Source organism: Rattus norvegicus, chromosome 12 (genome assembly GCF_036323735.1).
Source record: "Rattus norvegicus strain BN/NHsdMcwi chromosome 12, GRCr8, whole genome shotgun sequence".
Lineage (NCBI taxonomy): Eukaryota > Metazoa > Chordata > Mammalia > Rodentia > Muridae > Rattus > Rattus norvegicus.
Genome location: NC_086030.1, coordinates 6,518,747 through 6,543,226, shown reverse-complemented (window position 1 = coordinate 6,543,226; position 24,480 = coordinate 6,518,747). Strand labels below are relative to the sequence as shown.

Genomic DNA, 24,480 nt, shown 5'->3' with positions numbered 1-24,480 from the left:
CCTCTGTAAGAGCCATGCATGCTCTTAATTTCTGCTTTGTCTGAAGTGTCTGTGAGGTGGAGCTGGGGGTCAGGTTCTAGGGGCAGGGCTGTGGCTGAAGTGTCTGTGGGGGTGGGAGTAGCTGAGGTCTCTGTGGGGGTGGGAGTAGCTGAGGTCTCTTTGTGGGTGGAGGGCAAATGGTGTGTCTGGGGGCATGGGATGGCTAAGGTGTCTGTGGAGGTGGGGGTACCTGAGGTATCTACAGGGTGAGGGGTAGCTGAGGTACCTATGGGGGTGTGGGTGTATCTGAGGCATCTGTGGGGTGGAGGTGAAATGTGTCTGACGTGTCTGTGGTGATGGTTCTGGTAGTTAAGGTATCGCTGACCATGGAAGTGCTTGTTAGATGCTAGTAACCTTGGAACTGGAAGTGTTTCACAATGCCGGTGGCTGAGTTGTGATTGGCCTTGGCTGCTTGTGGCTGGCCCCAGTAGTTGAGGTATTAATGATGCGGTTAGTGACAACTGCCATTCTTCTAACCACTGAGGTGTCTGTGGTGAGAGTGTTAGTGGCTGAGAAGGTCTCACCAGAGAACTGGCTAGTTTTGGCGGCTCCATGCACAAAGCCATCTGCAGACTGGCAATGGTTAGGTTTTAAGCTTGGCAGGACAGGACAGTTCTCCAGCCCAGATCCCTGGGTGACTGCAGGAGAGACATTACCCACCACAGTATTCCTGAGCCTCTCTTCAATGTGTGACCCCAGGAACGGCATGCAACGTGTGTCCCAAGGACTGGCTCCATTTCCAACAGAAGTGCTACTATTTCGGTGAGGGCTCCAAGCAGTGGATCCAGGCCAAGTTCACCTGCAGTGACCTGGAAGGACGGCTAGTCAGCATTCACAGCCAGAAGGAGCAGGTACCACGGCTCTCAAGAGACGGTGGGTGGCAGGGTGGCAGTAGGTGGGGGGAGTGGGGCGTAGGATCCCACCCTGGCCTTCTGGAATGGAGGGCAACGGTAATGTCCACCTCCGCCTAGGACTTCCTGATGCAACATATCAACAAGAAGGAGTCCTGGATTGGTCTCCAGGATCTCAACATGGAGGGAGAGTTCGTATGGCCAGATGGGAGCCCCGTGGGTTATAGGTAAGGGGAACTCTGGGAACAAGCAAAGGAGGAGAAACAAAACCCAGGGCTCAGGGAAAGGTCCTGCGGGCTACAGGTGAAGGAGAGTTCGGGAGCGCCTTAGCTATGGGGAAAGGAGGAAGGACCTTCAAGCAGCAAGCACAGATTGGAAAGGTGCTTCTTGGCTGCATGGTGGAGGGAGTACGGGAGTAACGGGGGAGGCCCAGGTCCAGATCCCCAAAGGGGAAACCAGGGCTGTGAAAGGAAGCTAATGGGGAGAGGGTCTGCAAAGAAGGGAAACCTCCCTGACCACATCTCATGACTAGGGGTATCTCTTGTTCCAGCAACTGGAGTCCAGGGGAGCCCAACAATGGGGGCCAGGGTGAGGACTGTGTCATGATGCGGGGATCTGGCCAGTGGAATGACGCCTTCTGCCGCAGCTACCTGGATGCCTGGGTGTGTGAGCAGCTGGCAACCTGTGACCTATCCGCCCCCTTAGCCTCTGTGACGCCAACAGGACCCACCCCCAAGAATGAACCCTGACTAAGTTCTGTGCTTCCTCTCCTGGATTTCTCCTCTACCTTTGTCATGGAAACAACCAGGCCTTGAGGATGCCCCTGTCAAGGCCCGATTGCTCTCTGTGACTGAGGCTAGGATTATGTCCCCTCCCAAACTGAAGTGGCTGGTGGAGGCCAGCTCCTGCCAGCTATCCAGAAAGCCTCTCCCGCTAAGCTGACCATTCCATTCCGTCTGCCCTCTTCAAACCTGAGCCCCAGCCATACTGGCATCTGTGGGCAGTTAAGCCAACCCAGGAGCTACTGAGAACAAAGATTCTGAGGAAGGCTTCTTCTGCAGTCCCCACCGCCTATCAAGTCTTCCATTTTCTTCTACGCTGCATCGGAGAACAGAGGTTCCCTCTCCCCAGGATCCGGAAGTGAGTCCTCCCATCAAGTGTGCACCAGTGAAATCCAGTCATGGCTGGTCCCCAGCATTCCTACCCTCTTTGGAGCTGCACTAGGTGTACTCCTGGTGTGGTACTTATTGAAGGGACTGTGGCCAGCTCCAGCGTGGTGAGCTTGGCTCTGGGAGGCCTTGCCCTTCTCTCCCATTCCCTCTGCCTTGCTAAAAGTGTTAGATCACATTCCTGAGGCTAGACCCCAAGGTCTATCCCCTTATTTGGCCACTTTCTCCTCCTGAGGCCGCCTACAAAGGTCCAGCTATCCAAGTATTAAAGTCCAGCAATCAAAAGCCCCCTTCAGTTTCACCTAATTAACATACCCAATCAGAATACAACATAACCCAGCCTACCAGACCGCCTTTTTCTCTTCATAAAAATTACACCTGCAAGGTCATCGGATGCTGTTTTTCTGCCTGAGTCAGAAAGCAGCCACTTAACTTTTCTTCCCTGCTTAATAAAGGGTCTCTCTGAGAAAACAGGTGTTTGGGTGTGATTTGTGCCTAATTGGGGGGGGGGGTGGGGCTCCAGTTGTGCAGGGGTGGGGGAAGGGTGCTCCTTCAGGTATCAGCACAGTTTCAGAGACTTGGTGCCCAAAGCTCTCTTTAAGAATGATGCACAACTGACACGGAATTCACACTTAACTATATCTTGGTTATCTCTTTTCCTATATCCTTAGAATGACATGCTAGGTAGGGCTGAGAGTAAGGCTCAGAAGCACGTGACCCCGGCGAGGTATGCTGGCGCTCACTTATAATCCGAGCACGCTCGGATGCTGTGGCTTCCGGCCCGCCTGGACAATTCAGTGAGACCCAAGTAAAGAAGAGAGCCAGCCTGAGTTGAATCACCGAGTCTCCTGAGTCTACATAGTGGGAGGAAAGAACCGAGTCTCCACAGCGGTCTTCTTTAGGCGTCTGCAGCCCTGCACACGTATATACATAAACACGTTTTTAAGATGCGTAAGGAAGGTTGCAACTGAGAAAGACATCTCACACCAATCTCTGGCTCTACATGCACCCATGAAATAAACGTTTTTAGAAATTAGGTGGAAGGCTAGAGACATGGCTCAGCAGTTAATAACACACTGCTCTACCGTAGGATGGGGGTGGGGTGGGGTGGGGTGGGGTAGGAGTGTTTCGGATGGTGACGCTCCTATCAGATGGCTACCTGCAACAGCTCTAAATCCGATCCCCACTCTGGCCTCCAGTGACCTGCGTTTAAGTTCACAAACGCACACACAGACACACACATAAAGTCTTAAAATAAGAAGTCAAGAGTGGTGGTGCTTAACTTTAATCTCAGCACTAGGGAAGTAGACCTGAGTGTGAGGCCAGCCTGGTCTACACAGCGAGTCCAGGACAGCCAGGAAAACATGATTCAGACTCTGCTTAAAAGAGGAAATGTGGTGAGCCCCACTAAGTTAAGCTCTCCATCTCAGGCAGAGTCAGAAGGGTGGGACTTCATAGTCATCCTTAAACACAAGCAAGGTTGAAGCCAGCCCGTGCCTGCAGAAACCTGTCTCGGAATAAATTGTTTAAATATTAACCTTAAAACCCTCTAAAGTTTCCAGATGAGAGGCTGGTGCAACACTGTTCTCTCACTGTGATCCCTGAGGCACCCAGCAGCTCTCTAGAATGTACCAGAAACAAATTCTTAAGAACACCCAAAACTGCGGAATCTGACTGTAGGGGTATAAGACCTGCACTTCTGTTTTGTTCTGAAACCACCTGAGTTTTTAAGTCCTTGGGGTGACTCTGACGCCCTGGAGTACCGTTTCTCAAAATAAGGGCCCTGGGGAAACCTCTGAGAATGGGGCTGGAAGGCAAACTTGTGGTCCAGGGAGCCTAGGGGTGGACCAGTGATTCTGGACGTGGGACAACGATGCTGACCCTGATGTCGGTGCTGGTGCTGATGCTGACGGTGCACAAGCCACTCTGAGTACAAACGTCTAAAGGGAGAGTAACCACATAGATGGTTTTAGACACAGCCACGCCCTCCTTTACTATCTGACTTTTGGAGTTTTTTTTTTTTTTTTTAAGAACAAATGGAGATTTGAGGAAAACTGAGCTTTGAGGGAAGAGTACCCCTGCCTCCCACTTGTTTAAGAAAGAATCCTCTGCTCCCACCACTGATCTCAAACTTGCTTAGCAGAGGATGGCCTTGAACTTAGGATCTTTCTCCCTCTACCTTCCTAGTGCTGGGATGAGACAATCTGCACCACTATGCCCATTTTATGTGGCGTAAGGAATCAAACCCAGGGCACCCTACAAACTAGGCTATGGCGCTGGCATTTTGCCAGGCCCTGGTTCCTCTTAGCCTCATATCCCTGCCCCTCCAGACTGCAGGCTCCACTGACAATTCCATAGGTGTCCAATTTCCCCAGTACATTCAAGCCTCCAACCTTATCTGAAAGCCACAGGCCAAGTGAGCCCAATGTCCGGTTCCTTACTCTCCGCCTATGCCTGACAACTTTGCCTTCCGACTCCCTCAGTCTGGGACTGGGGACCAGGATCAGGATATGGGCAGATCTGACGCCCCTACACAACACACAACACAAACTTGGAAACGGGATCTGCTCAACCTTTATGTCCCGTGGGGTCAGCGTCCCTCCAGGGCCCGATCTCGGGCAATAACAGCCTCTTCAAACTTGATCATGAGTGTGGTCCCCTTGTGCCAGTGCGCTGTAACTTTGGCGGGGAAGCCGCTGTGCGTGAGCACAGCCTCCACGATGCCCGCTGTGAAGCTGGCACAGTTCAGCGTGCTGTTCTCCTTGGGCACGGAGATGTAGGTGTTAATGAGAGGCTCCCTCTCAATGATGTAGAAAGTGCGGGCGTCGTCGTTGGCCTGCTCCAGCTTGTCCGCCTCCTTGCCGAACAGTGCCTTCCACACCGCACCCTTGACGAACAGCAGCGCACCCAGCACCTTGGTCTCACGCCGAGCACCCTTTTCACGGGCCACCAGGGCATCTAGGACTCGGGCGCCCACCTGGCGGCCCAGGGCAGCCAAGCGTGCCTGGAGCTCTGCCACAGAGAAAACGCGGCTCTGACAGTGCTGCACCAGCTCGGAGAAGAGAAGGGCGAAGGCGCTCAGGCTCACCTCAGTGCGGGGCCGCACCAGTGCGCGCTCTAGGAGCGCCGACTTCCCGCGTGTGAAACGCGCCTCCATGATGCAGTCCTGTAGGGAGACCAAAAGTCAGGGCGATGGGTGGATGAGGCGCAGGAGGAGAACCAGGATACCCATATAACCCATCTGTACCCGCGCTAAGCATTATAGTGTCAAACAGATGAGAAAGAGAGTAGACATTAAACTGCTGGTAAAACACACCCCATAATTTAGCAAGCAAAGCACAAATACCAGAGTGAGGGCCTTACAACCTTGCCTGCCAATGGGGGAAAAAAGAGAGATGTGGACTTCAAAACATGTACTGTTCTTGCAAAGCACTTGAATCAGTTCCCAACTCCCACTCCACATGGCTCACAACCACCTGTAAGTCCAGCTCCAGGAAGAATCAATACCTCTGGCCTCTGACTGCACTCACACGCACAAACCCATACTCAGACACACACCCATATAATTAAAAAGAACTCTTTAAAGGGAAATAACAGGGAACAATAGAAACTACCCCAAAGTTGGAGACCCAAGAGACTTCTTAGTCATGAAAAGCACTTGGGGATATGGCTCCATCGGTACATGAAATCCCGTGTTTGATTCCCTGAACTGCATAAAGCCAGGTATGGAGGTACAATTCCATAATCCCTGACTGAACTCAAGAGGTAGAGGCAGAGGCAGGAAGATCAGGAGTCTGAGGCCACTCTCTGCTACATATGGAATTTGGGACCAACCTAGGCTACATGAGACCTTGTCTCTTTAATAATAAAAAAAAAAAAAAAAAAAAAAAAAGCTGGAGAGAGGGTTAAGCAGTTAAGATCATTTCTTGCTCTTATAGAGAGAATGAGTTTGAATTCCAGCACCCACATCACATGGTGATTCTGTAACTAGATCTAGGAGATCCTCTGACCATGGAGGACACCAGGGACATACATGGGAAACACACACATATGCAGGCAGAACACCTATACACATTAAATAAAGCGAGAAGTCTTCCTAAAGAACTATCCCTGGCAAGATGGCTCAGAAGATAAAGACGCTTACCTGATAACCCCAGTTTGATCCTAGGACCCACAGACTGGAAAGAGAGAACTCGCTCTCAAAAGTTGTCCTCTTACTTCTGTGCACACTCACAAATGCACACACATACACACAAACATGCAATGGATAAATTTAAAAAATGTAATTTTTAAGAGGTTGGTACCTGGCAGGGGAATGGTTAAAACTTAAGGCACACACCTTTAATCCCAACACTCAGGAAGCAGAGGCTTCTCTGTGAGTTGGAGGACAGCCAGGGTTGTTACACAGAAAAGCTGTCTCTCCCCCCTCCAAAAAAAAGGAAGATGGAGTGCATACAGAGAGGCCAGGAAACTGTGGAGGTGCATGCCTGAGCCCCAGCACTCCAGAGGCTGAGGCAGGAAGATGGCAGAAAGTGCCCAGCCTGGGTGAGTTGCAGCACTGCCTAAACCACAGTGAGACCCTGTTCGTCTTCACTACTTAGATATAGAAATACCATGAAAACACAGTCCCTAGAGTTCCAGAGGCGGACGGTTCTGAATATGGGCATCACCACCCTGAGGCTGAATAAAAAGAATGAAGCTATCTGAGGGCCAGCATTCGACTGTGGATGCAATGCCAGCTGCCTCACGCCCCTGCCGTCATCTGTCAATGGTCAAATTAACAGACTTTTCCCTCTTCCGGTTGCTTCTTTCGGGTATATATGACCGCAGCAACATAGAGAAAAGCACTAACACACTGTCTTTAAAAGGGGGGTCGGGGGGAGGTTGAAGAATGGAGAGGGGTCAGAGGACACAATGATGTTTTCCCTAGTTGGCATGTGCTCCTGCCCAATCCCTCCAGGAAAGCCTGAAAGGTATGTGACAGGGGTGAGTCAAGGCCAAGCCAGGAAGGGATGCAGAAAATCACCAAGCCTACAACCTGAGCGCGGGGAGCGGCGGAAGTGTCTATTTGTCACGAAGGAAGCCGTTTCCACGGTGACCCTTAACTCTAAAAGACATCCCGTTGGGAACTCACGCTCCCACACTCTCTAGAAAACTGCACGGGTGATGGGGAAACTAGTGGAGGAGCCAGGAGGAGGCCTCTGGGCCTCCCATGCCGGCAGCAGGGAGCCAGCCACAACTGTGAATGGAGACCAAAATGGAATCCGGAGACTGGGGGCCCTGACGTCTCCAGGTGAAGCCTTCATCGCTTCTTGGGGACGGGTTGGAGCCGACAGCACGCCCCTACAAAGCATGTCCCAGGGGCCGGGTCTTGGGGGATTAGGATGGACCGTCCGGCTCCCCAACTAGGGAAGGGAGCCATGCACAACGCTCCACTCGGCTGCTCTAGGACGCTCGGCTGGGACCGCGGAACCCGCCTCACCCCCAGGAAAACCCAAAGCAGACTGACCCGGGAACGCTGCTCGGGACACACAGAAAAAAGACGAGGCCCGTGCGCGCCGGCCCGGAAAGGTCTCAACCGGAACTGTGCCGCGGTGGGTTCAGCGGAACTTCTTGGTGGCGTCGTAAAAGGCCCCTGAGTGCGCAGGCGTGTATGAGCTCGCCGGTGAGTACACGGAGGGCGGGGCGGGGCGTGGCAGAGAGCGGCCGCAAGGGGGCGCCCGTGTCCCAGCCCAGCGGCCCAGAGCCCTGGTCTGCACTGGGTCGTGAGGTCTTGCTTTAAGAGCTGGCCTTTGAGCAGGAGGGTAGTATGCAAAGTATTCTGTCCCAGGAGCACGTGCATGCTCTCGGGCACGCATTTTCTTATGTATGTACGTGAGCCGTGGATGTGATGTATGTACACGCAATTTACTCTGACGCGTGATTTTTACCTGTGGGTGAAGGAGCACACTTTGAGGGCATTTTTCCAACTTTCACAGAAGGTGTAGCTACAATGCTTTAGTAGTAGTAGTAGTAGTAGTAGTAGTAGTAGTAGTAGTAGTAGTAGTAGTAGTAGTAGTAGTAGTAGTAGTAGTAGTTTTTTTACCTGCGGAGGCATCTGACCACCCTTATATTTCCTTTGTGTGTCAGTGTGTGTCCCATGTACCCAACACTCCTGTGTGCAGAGGTTGACGCTGAGTGGCTATCTCTACTGCTCTTGGGGGTTATTTTAAGATAGGGCGTAACTACTGAACCTGGGGTTACCATTTCTGCTAGCTGGCAAGCATCTCAGAGAATCCTTCTGTCTGCCCCACAAACAGGTCACTGGGGGCTCTGGGGTTACAGGAGTGTACCAACACACACAGCTTTTTTTTTTTTTTTTTTAATGTAGATACTCAGGATCAAACTCAGGTCTTCACGACTCTACCTTATCTATTAAGACACCCCCCAACCCCTTACTGTTTTTGTGCCGTGTATCGGTTGATTGGTGGTTGTTTGAAGCAGCCTTGCTGTGTAGCCAAGATGACAACCCAAGCAAGGGGATGTGTGGATAGCTGATCTTGATGAGAGGAGATACAAGAGGAGGAAGAAATGCAGGTCGTTTTCTCCTGGAGTCTATTCCTATCTCCAACCTGCATGGGTCAGCTGCGGACTTAATTCTTTGTATTACAGCGCTGGGGATGAAACACAGGGCCTCGCACTGAGGAGGCAAGTGATGGGTTACAGATGAACCCAGCCCCACGTGTTTAATTTAAAAATTCCTAGGACTGACTGAGACAGACGCAGATACTTACACCCAACCACTGGACTAAAGTCAGGGACCCCTATGTTTGAATTAGGGGAAGGATTGAAGAAGCTGAAGGGGAGGGTATACCCCATGGGAAGCCGTTCTGACTCTCTTCTCTCCCTGACTCCTTTTCCCTTTCTCCCCTCTCCACATGTTCCTGGCTAGCCTCTCCTCCCAGCTTCTCCCTCTCCGCACGCCTCTCTCTCTCTCTCTCTCTCTCTCTCTCTCTCTCTCTCCCTCTCCCTCTCCCTCTCCCTCTCCCTCTCCCTCTCTCCCTCCTTCCTTCTCTCTCTCTCCCTTCCTCCCTCCCTCCCCCTCTCTCTCCTCACTTCCCAACTCCCCTTCCCATGCCCTAAATAAACTCTAGTCTGTACTACCTCAGGGGAAAAGGATGCCTCCGTATGGGCCTGCCCCTCCCACCCAGTATAGTGATCCCTGGCTCATCAGACATATCCTTGGATATCACAACAGATGCATGCAGAAGTGTGCGTGTAGACAGACACAGGGACACATACCTTAAATAAATACCACTATTTTGTACTCATGGGAGCAGATGCAGAGCCCACAGTCGAACGTGGGGCTGAGGAACTCTGTGAAAGAGGGGGAGGAAGCCAGAAGGGTCAGGGATAATGCAAGGGAACAGCCCACAGAATCAACTAACCAGGATCATAGGTGCTCACAGAGACTGAACTGACAGTCAGGGAGCCTGTGTGGGTCAGACATGGGTCCTCTGACTATGTTAGGTCTTGCAGCTTGGTGTTTGTGTGGGATTCCTAACAGAGGGGCTATCTCTGACTCTACTCCTAAAAAGGAGTCTTTCCCTCCTATTGAGCTGCCTTGTCCAGCCTCAGTATGTACCTAGTCTTATCGAAGCTTCCTTGGTTGATATCCCTGGGAGGCCTGCCCTTTTCTGAAGGAATGGATCTGGGGGAGAGGGAAGGTGGGAGGGAGGGCCTGGGACGAGAGGGTAGACGGTAGAGGAGGGAGGTGAAACAGCTGTGATATCTGAGAGAAGAATTAAAAGAACTATAAGAAGAAATGCAAACAACGTGGGGTTCCCTAGCAAAGAACACAGAATTTTAAAAATAAAGGAGTAAATCCCAGAGGCAGGTGGCTCTCTGTGAGTTTGAGGACAACCTGGTCTCCACAGGGAGTTCCACACCAGCCATGACCACATAAGGAGGTCCTGTCTCAAAAGAGGAGAAAGAGGAGGAGGCCGTGTGTCTGGAGGCCAGAAGACAACCTTGAGTGCTCAGACCAAACATCAAACCCAGACCCTGCCTTGCTCTGCCTCCCGAGCACTGGGATTAAAGGCATGCACCACCACTCAACTGGCGCTGGCTTCATTTTCCATTCGGTCTCTTTCTGGGACTTAGGGCTCCCTAATTAAGCCATGATGGCAGACCATGAGCCTCAGAGATCCCCCTACCTTTGTCTCCTCAGCTCTGGGATTAGGGTTGTGCACCAATATGTCTGACCTTACACATGGGTTTTGGGAATTGAAGTAAGGCCCTTTTCCTTGTGCAGCAAGCACTTTACAGACAGAGTAGGTTATCCCCTGGCCCAAAATACTATAATTTCAATGCTTTAGTACATTTCGGTGCTGGAGAGATGGCTCAGTGGTTAAGACCTCTGTTGCTCTTGGAAAGGACCAAGGTTCAATTCTCAGCACCCACATGGTTGTTCACAACCGCTCCAAGGATCCAGTGTTCTTTTCTGACCTCCACCAGCATGAGGCAAACATGTGGTACAAACGCACACATGAAGGCACACATGCAGGCATACATGCAGACAAAACACCCAGAGAACAAAATGAATACATCTATTTTTAAATTGTTGATAAGTTTATTACATTTTATTTATTTTGTGCACATGCATGTTTGTGTGTGTGTGCATGTATGTTTGTGTGTATGCATGTGTATGAGTATGTGTATACTTGTATGTTTGTGTGTGTGCATGTATGGTTGTGTGTGTATATGTATGAATGTGTATGTGAGTGTATGTGTGAGTGTGTGTGCATGTATGCTTGTGTGTATGCATGTGTGTGTGCATGTATGCTTGTGTGCATGTATGCTTGTGTGTATGCATGTGTGTGTGCATGTATGCTTGTGTGCATGTATGTTTGCGTGCGTATGTGTGTATATGTGTCAGTCTATCTGTGCTCTGTGTGTATGTGTGTGTAATTCTGTGTGTCTGTGTCTGTGTCTCTCTATGCCTGTATGTGTGCGCGTGCGCACGCATGTGTGTGCACGTGCCATGGTGAGTAGACGGCAGAGGGCAGCCTTTGGCCATCGGTTCTCCCACTGTTTGAGTCCTGGGGGTAGAACTCGGGTTGCCAGCTTTGGAAGCGAGCACCTTTATCCACAGAACCATCTTACCAGACCCAAAATACTATTTTTTAATTGATATGATACCTTCCACTTTGTCCTGGGATTTATCAACTTGACACAAACTGAGACATACTTGGAAAGTAGAAGCTTGACAGAGAAATCACGTCCATCAGACTGGGCAGGCAGGAGGACCCAGCTCACTAGCCAGTGGTCTGGGGTCCATAAGAAAATGAGATAAGGAAGCCAAGAGGAGCAAGCCAGTAAGTAGTGATGCCCCACGCCGTCTGCTTCACTTCCTGCCTCAAGTTCCTGCCCTGACTTCCTTAGATGAGAAGCGAGATGTGAACACGTAAGCCAAATAAACCCTTTCCTCCCCAAGTTGCCTTTGGTTGCGGTGTTTTATCACAGCAGTAGTAACCTAACGAAGACACAGACTATTATCATTTCATCATACAGGTGTGTTGAGAGCTTTTGGTGCCACATCCAGGAATTTAGCATTTGTCACTGGGCTGGGACAAGGAAGTGGGCTCAGTATTAGAAACAGTGACCATGGGACTTTTTTACTACTTCACTGAATTACTACCTTATGTGATCTCTCTGCTCACTACTTCACTTACTTACTTTCTTGTGTGGTCTCCTTGTTTACTACTCCGCTTGATTACTTTGCCTTTGATCTAAGAACTGACCATGTGTTCTGGATGTACCTAGAACGATATAAAAGCAGCTGGAGAGAAATAAAGCCACTTCAGTCTCAGTACGGGCTGTAGTCCTGTTTCAATCTTGTCTGTCTTTTTAAATCCTCACTCCTGTTGACTGACTGAGCTGGCTCGGTCAGAGATGCTAATTTTTTTTTTTAAGAATTATTTCCTGGGCTGGAGAGATGGCTCAGTGGTTAGGAGCACTGACTGCTCTTCCAGAGGTCCTGAGTTCAAATCCCAGCAACCACATGGTGGTTCACAACCATCTGTAATGGGATCCAGTGCCTTCTTCTGGTCTGAAGACAGCTACAGTGTACTCACACACATAAAATAAAGAAATAATTCTTTTTTAAAAAAGATTTATTTATTTTATGTATACAAGTACACTGTATACATAAGTACTCACACACATAAAATAAAGAAATATTTCTTTTTTTAAAAAGATTTATTTATGTATACAAGTACACTGTAGCTGTCTTCAGACCAGAAGAGGACATCGGATCCCTTTACAGATGGTTGTGAACCACCATGTGGTTACTGGGAATCAAACTCAGGACCTCTGGAAGAGCAGTCAGTGCTCTTAACCACTGAGCCATCTCTCTAGACCCCAAGAGATGCTATTCTAAAGAAGCTAGGCATATATACCTGCCATCCCCTGCCATCCCCGCAACTCATGGGGCTGAGGCAGAAGGATTGCTTCAGTTCAGAAATTGGAGGCCAGCCTTAGCAATATTACCAAGACTCTGCCTATAAATAAATGTTAATAATGGATTCTGATTTTTTTAAATTTTCCTTCCCCTCTTTCCCCTCTTCCTCTTGCTGTGCCTCTTGTCTTTGTTGTTGCCACTTCTTCCTAGTGTCAAAAAACCAAGTGAGTATTTTCAAAATAGATACAGCTCAGCTCAAGCTGTCCACACTTGAAGGACTCAAAATCGGCATGAGTGGAGAGTGTTTTCTCTCTCTCTCTCTCTCTCTCTCTCTCTCTCTCTCTCTCTCTCTCTCTCTCTCAATAAAAGGTTGGCTAGGTGAAGTGGGGCAGACGTTTAATCTCAGCGAGAAGTAGGCAGAAACAGGTGGATCTCTGTGAGTTAGAGACCAGCCTAGTCTAGTTAGCAAGCTCTATAGCAAGACCCTGTCATAAACAAAACAACACACACAGAGAGGGGGAGGGAAGGGACAGAGAGAGAGAGAGAGAGAGAGAGAGAGAGAGAGAGAGAGAGAGAGAGAGACCTGTTACAGTGACTCCTGCCTGTAGTTGCAGCACTTAGAAGGCTAAAACCCAATGGCTTTTGAGTTCAAAGCCAGCCAAGGTTATAGAGTAAGACAGTGTCTCGAAAGAACCAATTAAAGAAAGGGGGACGAGAGAGAAAAGAGGACACTGGAATTCCATGGATTAGATGCATGCACAAAGCCCTGTGTTTGATCCTTAACACAACGTAAACAGGGTGCTGTGTGGGACTTCTGCCATGCTAGCACCTTGGAGACAGAGGCAAGAGAATCAGAAAACTGACGTTGTCCTCAACTACATGGTGGGTTCAAGGCCAGCCTGGGATACTGGAGACCTTGCCTGAAGGGCAGAGAGAGGAAGAGAGGGAAAAGAGACAGAGAAGGGTGGGAGAGAGGGAAGAGGGGGGAGGAGAGGAGAGAAGGATTGACTTCATAATAGTGTGCAGGAGTGAGTGCTGTCTGATTAAATTGAGTTCTCTCTGGAGTAGTCCTCATGGATTTGTAAGTCTATTCTGGGACTACATTCTGTATCTCCAGAAAAGATCAATATAATGAGATTCAAACTCAGCCACTGAGTTACAATTGACCTCACGGCCCAAGAATATAAATGGACCACAAGCGACTCTGCTCTGCTGAGCAGAGCCAGGAACCGACTGCAGGGCTGCCTGTTTCTCTTGTGGGTTTAGAACTGGGGTGGGGGCTGGCCTGGGCCTCCTGTCAGCCCAGCCTAATCAGCACGTTCCAGACAAGTCAGTAACCCTGTCTCAAAAACGCAGTCAAGGAAGGGGCAGCGACAGGGCTCTGTGAGTCAAGGCGTTTGCTGCTGAGCAAAGCAACCTCTAGACAGCACCCCAGAGACACCCGCAGATGTGTGTATTCTAGGCAGCCTTGTCCCTGTCGAGGTAAAAGCATCAGTCACCATCACGGTATCATGGTCATTGAACAGACCTTTAAATGCTCTTAGTACGTGTGCTCGTTTATTCTCTCGGTGTGTGCTTGTGTGTGTGCTTGTGTGTGTGCTTGTGTGTGTGCTTGTGTATGTGCACAGGCACATGTGGGTGTACAGTGCCTGGAGCTGCCCTGGGGAAGTCAGAGGACAACTTGGAGTGAGCTTTCTCTTTCACCCGGTGGAACCTTGGAAGCACTCTCTGAGTCATCTCGCTGGCCCCCATTCAATAGACATTTCCTAAGCACCTCCAAGCCGTGCCTGGGGCTTTTACAGTCTAGTGTTCACGGGACTGGAAGTGCCCTGGGTGTCTCTGATTGTAACTTTGTAACTAGGTGTATATAACTGCACTCAGAGGTGAAAACAAACTTGTGAGCTGTGAACCCCTGGCCTGGCCAACAGCCATGCCATCTGTAACAATGGGTATGGTTTAAGGCCAGCTTAGGCTGCAGAAAAAGTCAGAAATCTAGACACTGAGAAGGTCAGAAGTAACTAAATGGAATCCCCGGGGCGATTTATTAGAGTTTCAAATGAAAAGCCCAAGGCAGGCAACCTGTAGTCTCAGGGCAGACAAGTTGCCCAAAGGAGAATGAAGAAGATCCGCTGTCACGGAGGTCAGCTACACGCGATGGTACTGGAGCTTCAGAAAAAGAACTCAGGAAGATCCAAGCCAGACTGTTAAGAGGTTTAAAAGCATACTCAAACTGGCCAGCATCCAAAGGGGAAAGGAAAAGGGTGAGGGGAGTGGATAGAGCAGCCTACACCTTATTAGCCCAACCTGTACCAGGGAAAGGAAGAGGAATTACGGAAGGGAAAAGTACATCACCGGAAGGTGAACCTGCCTTTTCAGGTAGTCCCTTGACAGGACCCTGACCTGCCGCCATTCATTAACCCTTTAGGAAGGAGGCAAGGGACAACTCCACCCATAGGAGACTATTGGAAGCCACAGCGAACCAAGAAGCGGGGATTGGGTAGCAGAAGGTTCCAGGAAAGGACCGGGAACTGGAGCCTCGGGCGCTTCTCTGGGTGCTGCAATGACACTTTTGTGAAATGGGATTGGAGTCCAGACCTTCCCACTGTGCCCACACGAGGAACCGGGTTTGCAGGGATGGGGATAGGCGGTCCTACACGCCATCCGGAAGAGGACTCTGCGGACTGCTTAGGAGTCCCCTCCACCTGAGCTGCTCCAGGACCGGGACTTACGCTTCACCACAGGACAATCCAAAACAGGTAGACTGGGAGACGCAGCCCAGACTCACAGAGAAAGGATGAGGCCGGTGCAGGCAGGGTCAGGGACTTAACAAAACTGCTTTGAGTTAGCAAAACGCTTTGAGTACTAAAAGGGGAGATTTACGTGCAGGTGACGTACAGGTGCCGGGCGGGATCGAGTATAGGGAGGAGCAGGGATGTAGGGAAAAGCTGCCGCTAGGGGCGCGCGCGTCTCTCGGGATCACGCCTAGCACTCTAGCTGGCACTGGACTGTGAGCTCTGCTTTTCTAGGGCAGTTAACCTCTGCTCTCAGGATAATGTGCGTGCCCTAGGCACATGTATATCCAAGAATCTTAGGCTTGGTGAGTTTCCTTTAAAAAGAAAATAAGATGTATTGGGCTAGAGAGATGTTTCAGTGGTTAAGAGCATTTAATGCTGAATCCTGAGGTCCTGAGTTCAATGTCTAGCACATACATCAGGCAGTTCATAAAAACCTGTAACTCCAACTCCAGAAGATCTCCCCAAAGCACCTGTATTCCTGTGGCATACACACAGACATGCACACACAAACATCTAAATAAAAACAAATTTATTAAAATAAAAAAGTGTGGGGTTGGGGATTTTAAAAAAAAAGAAAAAAGAAAAAAAAGTGTGTGTGTGTGCTCGCGCGTGCTCGTGTGCGCACGCTTGAGTGCATATGTATGTGCCAGGAGAGGGCATCACATCTCCTGAAGCTAGCTACAAGCAGCTGTGCCCAAAAAGGGAACTGAGAACTGAACTCAGGGTCCTGGGAAGAGCAGGAAGCACTCCTAACCTCCGAGCCATTTCTCCAGCCTAGCATGGTATATTGCCATATCATTTACGGTGACAAGTAATTTTTCTATTAATAAATAAGGGCAGATACACACTGAAGCTAGGGTAAAAAGATAACCCCCACTTTCTTTTCCTTTCTTTTTTGGGTGGTGGTGGTAGTGGTGAGAGAATCTTTTTTATAGAGCCCTGGCTATCCTGGAACACTCTATACCAAGCTGGCCTTGAACTCACAGAGATCCACCTGCCGCTGCCTCCTGAGTGCTGGGATTAAAGACGTGTGCTAGCCTAACATAACTGCCCCACCTTCCACCTTCACTAGCAAGTACAAGGCAGAGTCTTCCGTGTGTGATTTTGATACCTTTCTATTAGAACTGGCCGTGGGAAAAAGGGGAGGCCTTAGGAGACATGCATCAAATCCAGAGGTTCACTCTATGCCTCCCTAGGCCGGGACTTAGATGACTGTGTCTACCCCTAGGTGCCTCCAGGATTTCTTTGACTTGTATTTCATATGGTAGAGGAAGACACATGGTGCTCAGACACTAGTGGGGGCGCTTAGCTGCACATATGGACTCATGGATACACACTTAGGGGATCATATATCTTCATGAGTTCAGAGACATATTACACTCCTTAGGCTGCTGCAAGCACACAGGGGCACACTTCTGCTTTTGTGCATCCTGGAGCATAAAGGATGTGCTCCAGCAGCCACACCCCAGGTACGGGCTCATATCCAGCAGAAATCTACACTGAGCATCGGCTCTTCTATTGCTATTTTGAATTGACTTACTTTGTGATGCTTTCATATCTACTTTGGGTTGACTGTCCCCTCAACTCTCTGCTCCTCCATTGTGATGATTTGAATGCTTGTCCAGGGAGTGGCACTATTAAGAAGGTGTGGCCTTGTTGGAGAAAGTGTGTCACTGTGGGCATGGGCCTTAAGATCTTCATCCTAGCTGCCTGGAAGCCAGTCTTGTCCTAGCAGCCTTCAGATGAAGATGTAGAACTCCCAGCTCCTCCTGCACCATGCCTGCCTGGATGCTGCCATGTTCCCGCCTTAATGATGATGGACTGAACCTCTGAACTGTAAGCCAGCCCCAATTAAATGTTGTCCTTATAAGAGTTGCCTTGGTCATGGTGCCTGTTCACAGCAGTAAAACCCTAAGTCATCCCTCTTGCTGGCTCCCAATCCCACTTCGATCTCAGGATCCTCCCTTCTGTGTTCTGACTATGGGTGCTCTATTGCCCTTCCAACCCCTCTCATGGGGTCTTTCCATCTTAATGTCTTCTACATGCACCCATTCTCACACACACTCATACTCACACACACACTCATACACACTCACACTCTCACACACTCATACACACTCATACACACACTCACACACTCACATACACTCACACACTCATACACACACTCACATACACTCACACACACTCACACACTCACATACACTCACACACTCACACATACTCACACTCATACACACTCACACACTCACACACTCATACACACTCACACTCACACACTCACACACACTCACTCACACACTCACACACACTCACACACACTCACACACTCACACACTCACATATACTCACACACTCACACATACTCACACACACTCACACACACTCACACACTCACACACATTCACACACTCATACACACTCACTCACTCACACACATTCATACACACTCACTCACACTCACTCACACACTCACACACACTCACTCACACACTCATGCACACTCACACACTCACACTCACACACACTCGCACACACACTCACACATATATACTCTCACACACATGCACACATGCACACATTCACACACACATACGCTCACATGCACACACACACATACACACACTCACACACACATACACACACACACACACACACTCACACAAATATCGGAAGCTAGACTCCGCACATGAGTGGCAATATAGGGTCTTTGTTTTTTCAGTCTGGCTCATTTCACTTAACACAGTGATTTCCAGCTCCACCCATTTCCTGCATATTTCATTTTTTCATTTTCCCTCTGTGTTGAGTAAATTCCATTGTGTATATACACACCACATTTCCACGATCCATTCATCACTTGAGGGACATTTAGACTATTTCCATTGTCTGGCTATTGTGAATTGATCATCTATTTAGTGGTTGAGCAAGTGTCTTGTTGAGGTTCTGCTTTTTATTCTTTATTTTAACGCTAAGGGCTGGCCTCCAAGATTAGGAGTCTGCAGGTAGCCTGAGGGACCCCGCCCCCAGTTAATTCTGATTGGCAAGTAAAGATGCCAGCAGCCAATAGCTTGGGGAGAAGAGACATAGGCGGGGTTGAGGTCCACAAGGAGAGGGAGAGCCACCATGGAAGAGAAAGACCATGCAGGAGGTCGAAGGAGAGCCGTGCTGGGATAGCTGAGCCATAAAAATGTGGCCATGTGGGGCTGGGGATTTAGCTCAGTGGTAGAGCGCTTACCTAGGAAGTGCAAGGCCCTGGGTTCGGTCCCCAGCTCCAAAAAAAAGAACCAAAAAAAAAAAAAATGTGGCCATGTGTTCTCAGGGAGGAGTCCTCAGGATCCCGAGATGATCTAAGTGGGACTGAGCCAGGAATAGAGTTAAGAACAACCCAGACAGAGCATAGAATTTAGTGAGTAATGACTTGGAGTTATCCATTGGAAAGTGGATTCTAACAGCATGGAGGGTAGGCAGTTGACCAGCCATTGTGCTGTCTAAGGCATATTTTAAAATATATGGCCATGTGTGTATTTCATCTAAGGACATAAATGGTCTAAAATGGGAAGAAACCCTACGCTGGAAATTTTTATTAAATATTTTTACATGTCTCATTAGTAGGATATAGATTCCTTTGGGATTATTATTATTATTATTATTATTATTATTATTATTATCACCATCATTTTAGTCTTACGTCTTTCATGTGCCTTGGTGTGCAGGTTGGACTCAGAAGTGGTTCTCTTCTCCCACTGTGCGGATCCCAGGGATGAAACTCAAGTCAGGTTCTGCCACAGTGCCTTTTACATGCTAGGCCATCTTGCTACCCCACCCCAGCTCCACTTTTGTAGCCAGAGCTGGCCTTGAACTCATGATCCTCCTATCTCAATCAGCCTCTCAGGTGATGGGATTAGAGCCCAGCTGCACCATGCCTGGCTTCCAAGCACTGGGTGTTTTGTTTCAACTCCAAACCAAAGCCCTAAACCAATCTCCCCCTCCCCCTGCCCTCCAGGTCCCAAAGTTCTGTCCCACAGGCCTCCCAAAAACAGGTCCAGAGTCCTATCATTTCCCTTGGCGTTTATCTTCATGAATCATAAATACAAGTGTAGAAACCGATGGCTGCATTTGTGTACATGCTCTGAACCCACAAGCTGGCATGGCCAAGCCCACTAGGAGTGACCTGTGCCATGACACATCACCAGGATGATGTCCCTTACCCACCACTGCAGTGACACACATACAAAATAAACCAGTTGCACACAGACATGGTCAAGATAATGAGGAGGAACGTCCCACACGTCACTCACACTTTGGGGACCTCATGGGAACAGCTACCAACCAGGACATGCCTATATACGCCAGGGCATACACCTCTGTGGCCCATAAAGAGTCATGCCTGCTGTAACTTCCATGTTCTCTTTCCACCATCAAACCTTCTCCTTGAATACATGGAAACTCCATGTGCTGCAAAGCATTCATTTGCATACACGCCTCTTCAACACTTGTTCCCAATTCTCAGATGGAGAATTTTTTTATATGAGGATGCATGGCAGGTTCACACTCAAGCTGGGCACCCCATTTGCCATCTTCACCAGCAGGCGCCATTTGGAGTCCTCACAGGTGTGACTGCAGTGTCCTCTCATTTACTGGGCTCTGTCAGAGAGGAGAGACCTGAGGTCAGGCAGACCTCACTAGGTCTGGGACTCCACCCCAGTCCGCCTCCCCAGCCCTGGCTTACTGGGCTGTATCTTCTTCTCCAGCGCCTCAAGGGTTTTCTTGATTTGGGTTATATCTGGTAGGAGGAGAAGAAACAGATAAATCTGGGATGGGGCTGCCAAACAAAGCCCTGACGCCGTTAGAGTCTCCAGTTTGGGTGACGCAGATTCGTACAGTGGAGGTTCACAGTGATGGTGTGGCATGTGTGCGTGCAGTATACAGGTGTTTATATTCATGTGTGTTTGCACTTGTGTGTGCACATATGCGAGGAGGTCGGAGGTTGACATTGGCCAGTTGCTTTTCTTTAGCGATGTCTACCTTATTTTTTAAAACAGGACCTCTCACTGAACCTGGGGTCTCACCCATTTGGCTGGACTGGGTGACCAGTAAGCCACATGTATCACCCTGTCTCTACCGTCACCACCCTTATACAGTGGCTGGGGTTACAGAACTGTGACACCACGCACAGCTTCTGGGTGAGTCCTGGGGATCCAAACTCAGTCCCCGTGTTGTACTTTCCTAGCTGAATCACCTCCACAACCCCACTGGTGCTTAAACACCCGCTCCTGTAGTTCAGGTGAGTTATCTATTGCCCCCTTCCAAATCCAGAGAACAGGACCCCGCTTACTCTATGAGTCACCAGCACCCTGTTTATTCTGAACATCCAAACAAATTCATCCAAAGAGGTCTGCAAGGTAATACCTTCTGGCACTGTCTTCAGCCTGTCATTTCCGGTCTGGATGCTGCTCTTGACCGTGCCAAGGCTACTCTTGGCCTCCCTGATGTCTCTCTGAACAGCTTCCCAAATACTCTTTTGCTGGTTCTGGAGAGTCTGTATGTTCCACACCGTGTTTGAAACTAAAGGGCATGGAGTTCGAGATATTTGGATGACCACTCTTCTCCTGTCCCCACCAGCACCACTGTGGGCCTCCTCTGGGGCTCCCTCTCACCATTCGAAAGCTCTTCTTTCAAAGTCCACAGCTCCTTGGACATTTGAAAGTCTGTTTAGGAGAGAGCAGGAAAGCTTTAAGGCCCCATCTCTATTTCAACCTTCTTCGAAATGGAGTTGAGGGAAGGGAGAGGAACTGGTGGTAATTCTGCAATCCCATCCCTGGCCCGGCTTCCAAGATTACTTACTTTTCACCAGGGCCAAGGCAGAGAGGATGATGCAGAATAAAAAGACGAGAGCGAGGAGAACATACAGCATCATGATGCTTCTGTGCAACCAAGGGGGGACCTGGGCTGTGTCCGGGGACGGCTTGAACTTGACTGGGACAGAGAAACAGGACATGTGAGCTCCAGAGCCAAACCCCACCAGCCAGGCCAGCAATACTGTCTGTAACACCTGTCACCAGCATCAAGGACCACCAAGGACATGCCCAGTCAGTAGCATCAGAATCACCAACTTGTATTCCTCACACAGTGACCATAACATCCCTCTCAATAAATTATGTCACCCAAAGATTAAATGCACAGCCAACAGCACCGCCAGAAGCATTTCAGAAACCCAGCCTCCATCATCTCAGCTACAAAGCTACCCTCACCTCAGTACCATCACTCGTGGGAGATGGGGGCACAGACAGACAGGGGGACATGCATGGGTGCAAAAACCAGAAACGTGGGGTATTCTCTTTTGTCACTCCACCCATTTCTTTGAGGCAGGGACTCTCCTGTTTATTCCCAGGTGGGGAAACACAATCTAGGGGATTGAAATAATCAGTCATGAAGGAAAAAAACCAGCTGTATGATTAAGAAGTACAGGTGTGCCAAGCAACCAGAGCTTCCAGGGACTAAGCCACTACCTAAAGACTATACATGCACTGACCCTGGACTCTGACCTCATAGGTAGCAATGAATAGCCTAGTAAGAGCACCAGTGGAAGGGGAAGCCCTGGGTCCTGCTAAGACTGAACCCCCAGTGAACAAGACTGTTGGGGGGAGGGCGGCAATGGGGGGAGGATGGGAAGGGGAACACCCATAAGGAAGGGGAGGGGGAGTGGGATGTTTGCCCGGAAACCGGGAAAGGGAATAACACTCGAAATGCATATAAGAAATACTCAAGTTAATAATAATAAAAAAAAGAAGTACAGGTGTTTGTGAGCCACCGGAAGGAAGAAAAACAGCATGCCCCAGTGGCCGTCTCGTCCCCAGCCCCTCTGTGCCGGGGTTGCAGGCATGCACAGGACAACCTGCTTTGTTCTGTGGGTGCTGGAATCTGGACTCTAGTCCTCACAGTTGTGCAGCACCATGTTTAACTATTGAGTCACATGATTTACTTAGTTAGTTAGCTAGTTAGCTAGTTAGTTGGCTATCTAGGGTTTCTAGTATTCCAGACCAGCTTCTCTATGTAGACAAGGATGGCTTTGGCTTCTGCTCCCAGAGGCAGGGATAACAGGTGTGCACCCACGCTCGGTTTATCCAGGGCTGGGGATTGAACCCAAGGCCTTGTACAAGTCAAGCAAGCACTCTTCCAACTGAGCCACCATCTTTAATGCCACCAACACCACAGTTCCCCAGCACTCCTCCCTCCACATACGCCTCACGGTTGGGGTGAGGGTGGGGAAGTAAGCGTCTGCTCACCTTGTTGTGGGGGTGTCGATTGGCTGGGTTTGGGCTGGTCCCTGTTTCTGAAGGCTATGTTCTCATACTCAGGATTGTGAGCACCTGTGTGTGATTTGGTGAGAGGAGATGCTGAGACCTGTCTAGATATCTGGGGAGTTGGTGGGGGAGCTCAGGCAGGCAGGAGAGACAAAAGTCACCTCTGGAGGGTGCAGGCACGGACGGAGCCCCTGGAAGGAAGGAGCGTTTCCATTCTTGACTGCTCCCACCTAAAGGCCCCCTTCTCCATTTCCCCTCCCCAGCCCAAGTATCCTGACCTTCACTATGGCCTGGCTTCCTCCGGTTCTTTTCCTGGGAGGCCGACGCCTGCATTCTTCTGGGTTGATTCATGTAGATTACCACAGCCTTGGGCCCTGGACCTCCCCACTGTCCACACATCCCCACCTACCGGAAGATGTCAAGACAGATGGGGAAATCTCATTTTGGAGGGGAGGGAAACAGGGTTCGACTCCTTTCAGGGATCCCACCCAATCTCCTGCCCTGGAGGCATCCCCAGCTACCACATCAAAGGAGTCTTGAGAGGGACAGGAGCTTCATGGACGACCAAGAAATAACCCTAGATGTGGTGACCGAAGAGAAATTTTTGAGGAAGGCAGAGGGTCAGGGCAAAAGGCATGCAGATAAAACAGACAGGTGGAAAGTGCCTGATTCATCTCCCTGACTTTTATGTATGGGTGGGAGGCAGAGGACAGCCTCAGCTGTCACTCCCAGGTAATGTCCACAATGTTTTCTAAGGCAACAACTCTAGCCTGTAACTCACCAAATATGCTGGCTGGTCCGGCTGGCCAGAAAGCACCAGACCCACCTCTTTCCCCGTCCCAGCAAGGACTACAGTCGTGCCCCACATTAAAAGTGTGTGTGTGTGTGTGCACGCTCGTGTGTGTGTGCGCGCGCGTGTGCGTGTGCATGCGTGCGTGCGTGTGTGTGCGCGCGTGCGTGTGTGTGTGTGCGTGTGTGTGCATGTGTGTGTGCGTGTGTGTGTGCATGTGTGTGTGCGTGTGTGTGCGCGTGTGTGTGCGTGTGTGTGTGTGTGTGTGTGTGTGTGTGTGTGCTGGGTGGACTCAAGAGTGTGACTTTTAGGACAATAGCTGGTTTTCCCAGCCTCCAACACCTTCCCTCTGGGGCCTCACTCCACAGTTCAACCCTGCCCCAACCCAGCTTCTACTTTTCATAAGTTCCTCGTGTTAACTGATTGCTTCACTGGAGCCAAGGAAGTCTCTGAGGCACCACAGAGAGCAAAACGGATGTTAGGCAAGGATAGAAACCACTCTGACCCCATCCATACCTCCATCCAGCACTGATGTCAGACCCATATCCTCAACATTCGCCCTGATGAAGTCCTCAAGGTATTCTCTCCTCCACGTAGATGTGTCAGAAGGCAAAGGGCATTTACTCCATCTATCTGCTCCCCTACCAGGCTCACACACACGCGTGGACATGCAGCCATGCACACATATGCACGCACATAGGTGCACACGCATGCGAGCACACTCAAACCTCCAAATGCCTTCAGTCATGCTCATGGATGAACGCCACGTATCCATTTACACTCTTTTGTAAGGAAAAAAATGCCCACATGAGTATGCTTGTCTGCTTGCATATTTAGCCTATCTATACTCTGTCATAGATTTTTTTTAAAGACTATTTATTCAAAGAACTATTGGAGGTATCACCATCCCTGACCTCAATTACCAAACTGTATTACGGGGTTGTGGTAATAAACACAGTGTGGTATCGGCACAGGACAACCATGTTGGCCAGTAAAGATGAGCAAAGACACAGACATAAATCCACATACTTACGGACGCCTGAGTTTTGACAAAGAAGCCAAAAATGCACCATGGGAAAAGGACAGCATCT

At 49.6% G+C, this 24,480-nt stretch overlaps 3 protein-coding genes and 1 pseudogene across 8 annotated transcripts in view; 2 read left to right on the top strand and 2 right to left on the bottom strand.

Annotated features, from left to right (window-relative positions):
• Fcer2 (Fc epsilon receptor II) overlaps positions 1 to 2,530 on the top strand; it is an 11,668-nt gene extending 9,138 nt beyond the window's left edge. For both annotated transcript variants that reach the window (NM_133550.2, NM_001033924.1), the window contains 3 exons: positions 739 to 890; positions 1,011 to 1,117; positions 1,441 to 2,530. In NM_133550.2, the coding sequence (NP_598234.2) occupies positions 739 to 890; positions 1,011 to 1,117; positions 1,441 to 1,639 (458 nt within the window). In that variant the 3' untranslated portion in view covers positions 1,640 to 2,530. The remainder of the gene's footprint in view (positions 1 to 738; positions 891 to 1,010; positions 1,118 to 1,440) is intronic.
• A 798-nt stretch (positions 2,531 to 3,328) lies between these two features.
• Trappc5 (trafficking protein particle complex subunit 5) lies at positions 3,329 to 7,653 on the bottom strand. Of its 2 annotated transcripts, XM_039089624.2 has the most exons (3): positions 7,569 to 7,653; positions 6,204 to 6,237; positions 3,329 to 5,225 (listed from the first exon to the last, which is right to left on the bottom strand). In XM_039089624.2, the coding sequence occupies exon 3, from the start codon at positions 5,214 to 5,216 to the stop codon at positions 4,650 to 4,652; it is 567 nt and encodes a 188-aa protein (XP_038945552.1). In that variant the 5' UTR covers positions 5,217 to 5,225; positions 6,204 to 6,237; positions 7,569 to 7,653; the 3' UTR covers positions 3,329 to 4,649.
• Positions 7,654 to 13,500: 5,847 nt separating this feature from the next.
• On the top strand, positions 13,501 to 16,423 carry LOC134481145 (foxo1-corepressor-like; annotated as a pseudogene).
• A 2,923-nt stretch (positions 16,424 to 19,346) lies between these two features.
• Positions 19,347 to 23,518, bottom strand: Mcemp1 (mast cell-expressed membrane protein 1). Of its 4 annotated transcripts, none has more exons than XM_017598421.3 (9): positions 23,381 to 23,518; positions 22,878 to 23,004; positions 22,761 to 22,790; positions 22,582 to 22,665; positions 21,140 to 21,271; positions 20,953 to 21,003; positions 20,705 to 20,860; positions 20,025 to 20,078; positions 19,349 to 19,939 (listed from the first exon to the last, which is right to left on the bottom strand). In XM_017598421.3, exons 1-9 carry the CDS (start codon positions 23,465 to 23,467, stop codon positions 19,926 to 19,928), a joined length of 735 nt encoding a protein of 244 aa, XP_017453910.1. In that variant the 5' UTR covers positions 23,468 to 23,518; the 3' UTR covers positions 19,349 to 19,925. The 4 variants fall into 4 exon arrangements, with proteins under 4 accessions (NP_001128074.2, XP_017453910.1, XP_038945592.1 ...); XM_039089664.2 differs by having other exon boundaries at positions 22,878 to 23,176; positions 23,381 to 23,470; XM_039089666.2 differs by lacking the exon at positions 22,761 to 22,790 and having other exon boundaries at positions 22,878 to 23,176; positions 23,381 to 23,465.
• Positions 23,519 to 24,480: the final 962 nt, after the last annotated feature.

Bases quoted from the DNA above. Each gene is read 5' to 3' on its own strand.
- Trappc5 (XM_039089624.2), bottom strand. From the start codon at position 5,216: ATGGAGGCGCGTTTCACACGCGGGAAGTCGGCGCTCCTAGAGCGCGCA.
- Mcemp1 (XM_017598421.3), bottom strand. From the start codon at position 23,467: ATGTGGGGCACGACTGTAGTCCTTGCTGGGACGGGGAAAGAGGTGGGT. The intron at 23,005-23,380 runs GTGAGTTACAGG...ATCTTCCGGTAG, and splicing joins CGGACCAGCCAGCATATTTG to GTGGGGATGTGTGGACAGTG. The intron at 22,791-22,877 runs GTCAGGATACTT...CCTTCCTTCCAG, and splicing joins GAAGCCAGGCCATAGTGAAG to GGGCTCCGTCCGTGCCTGCA.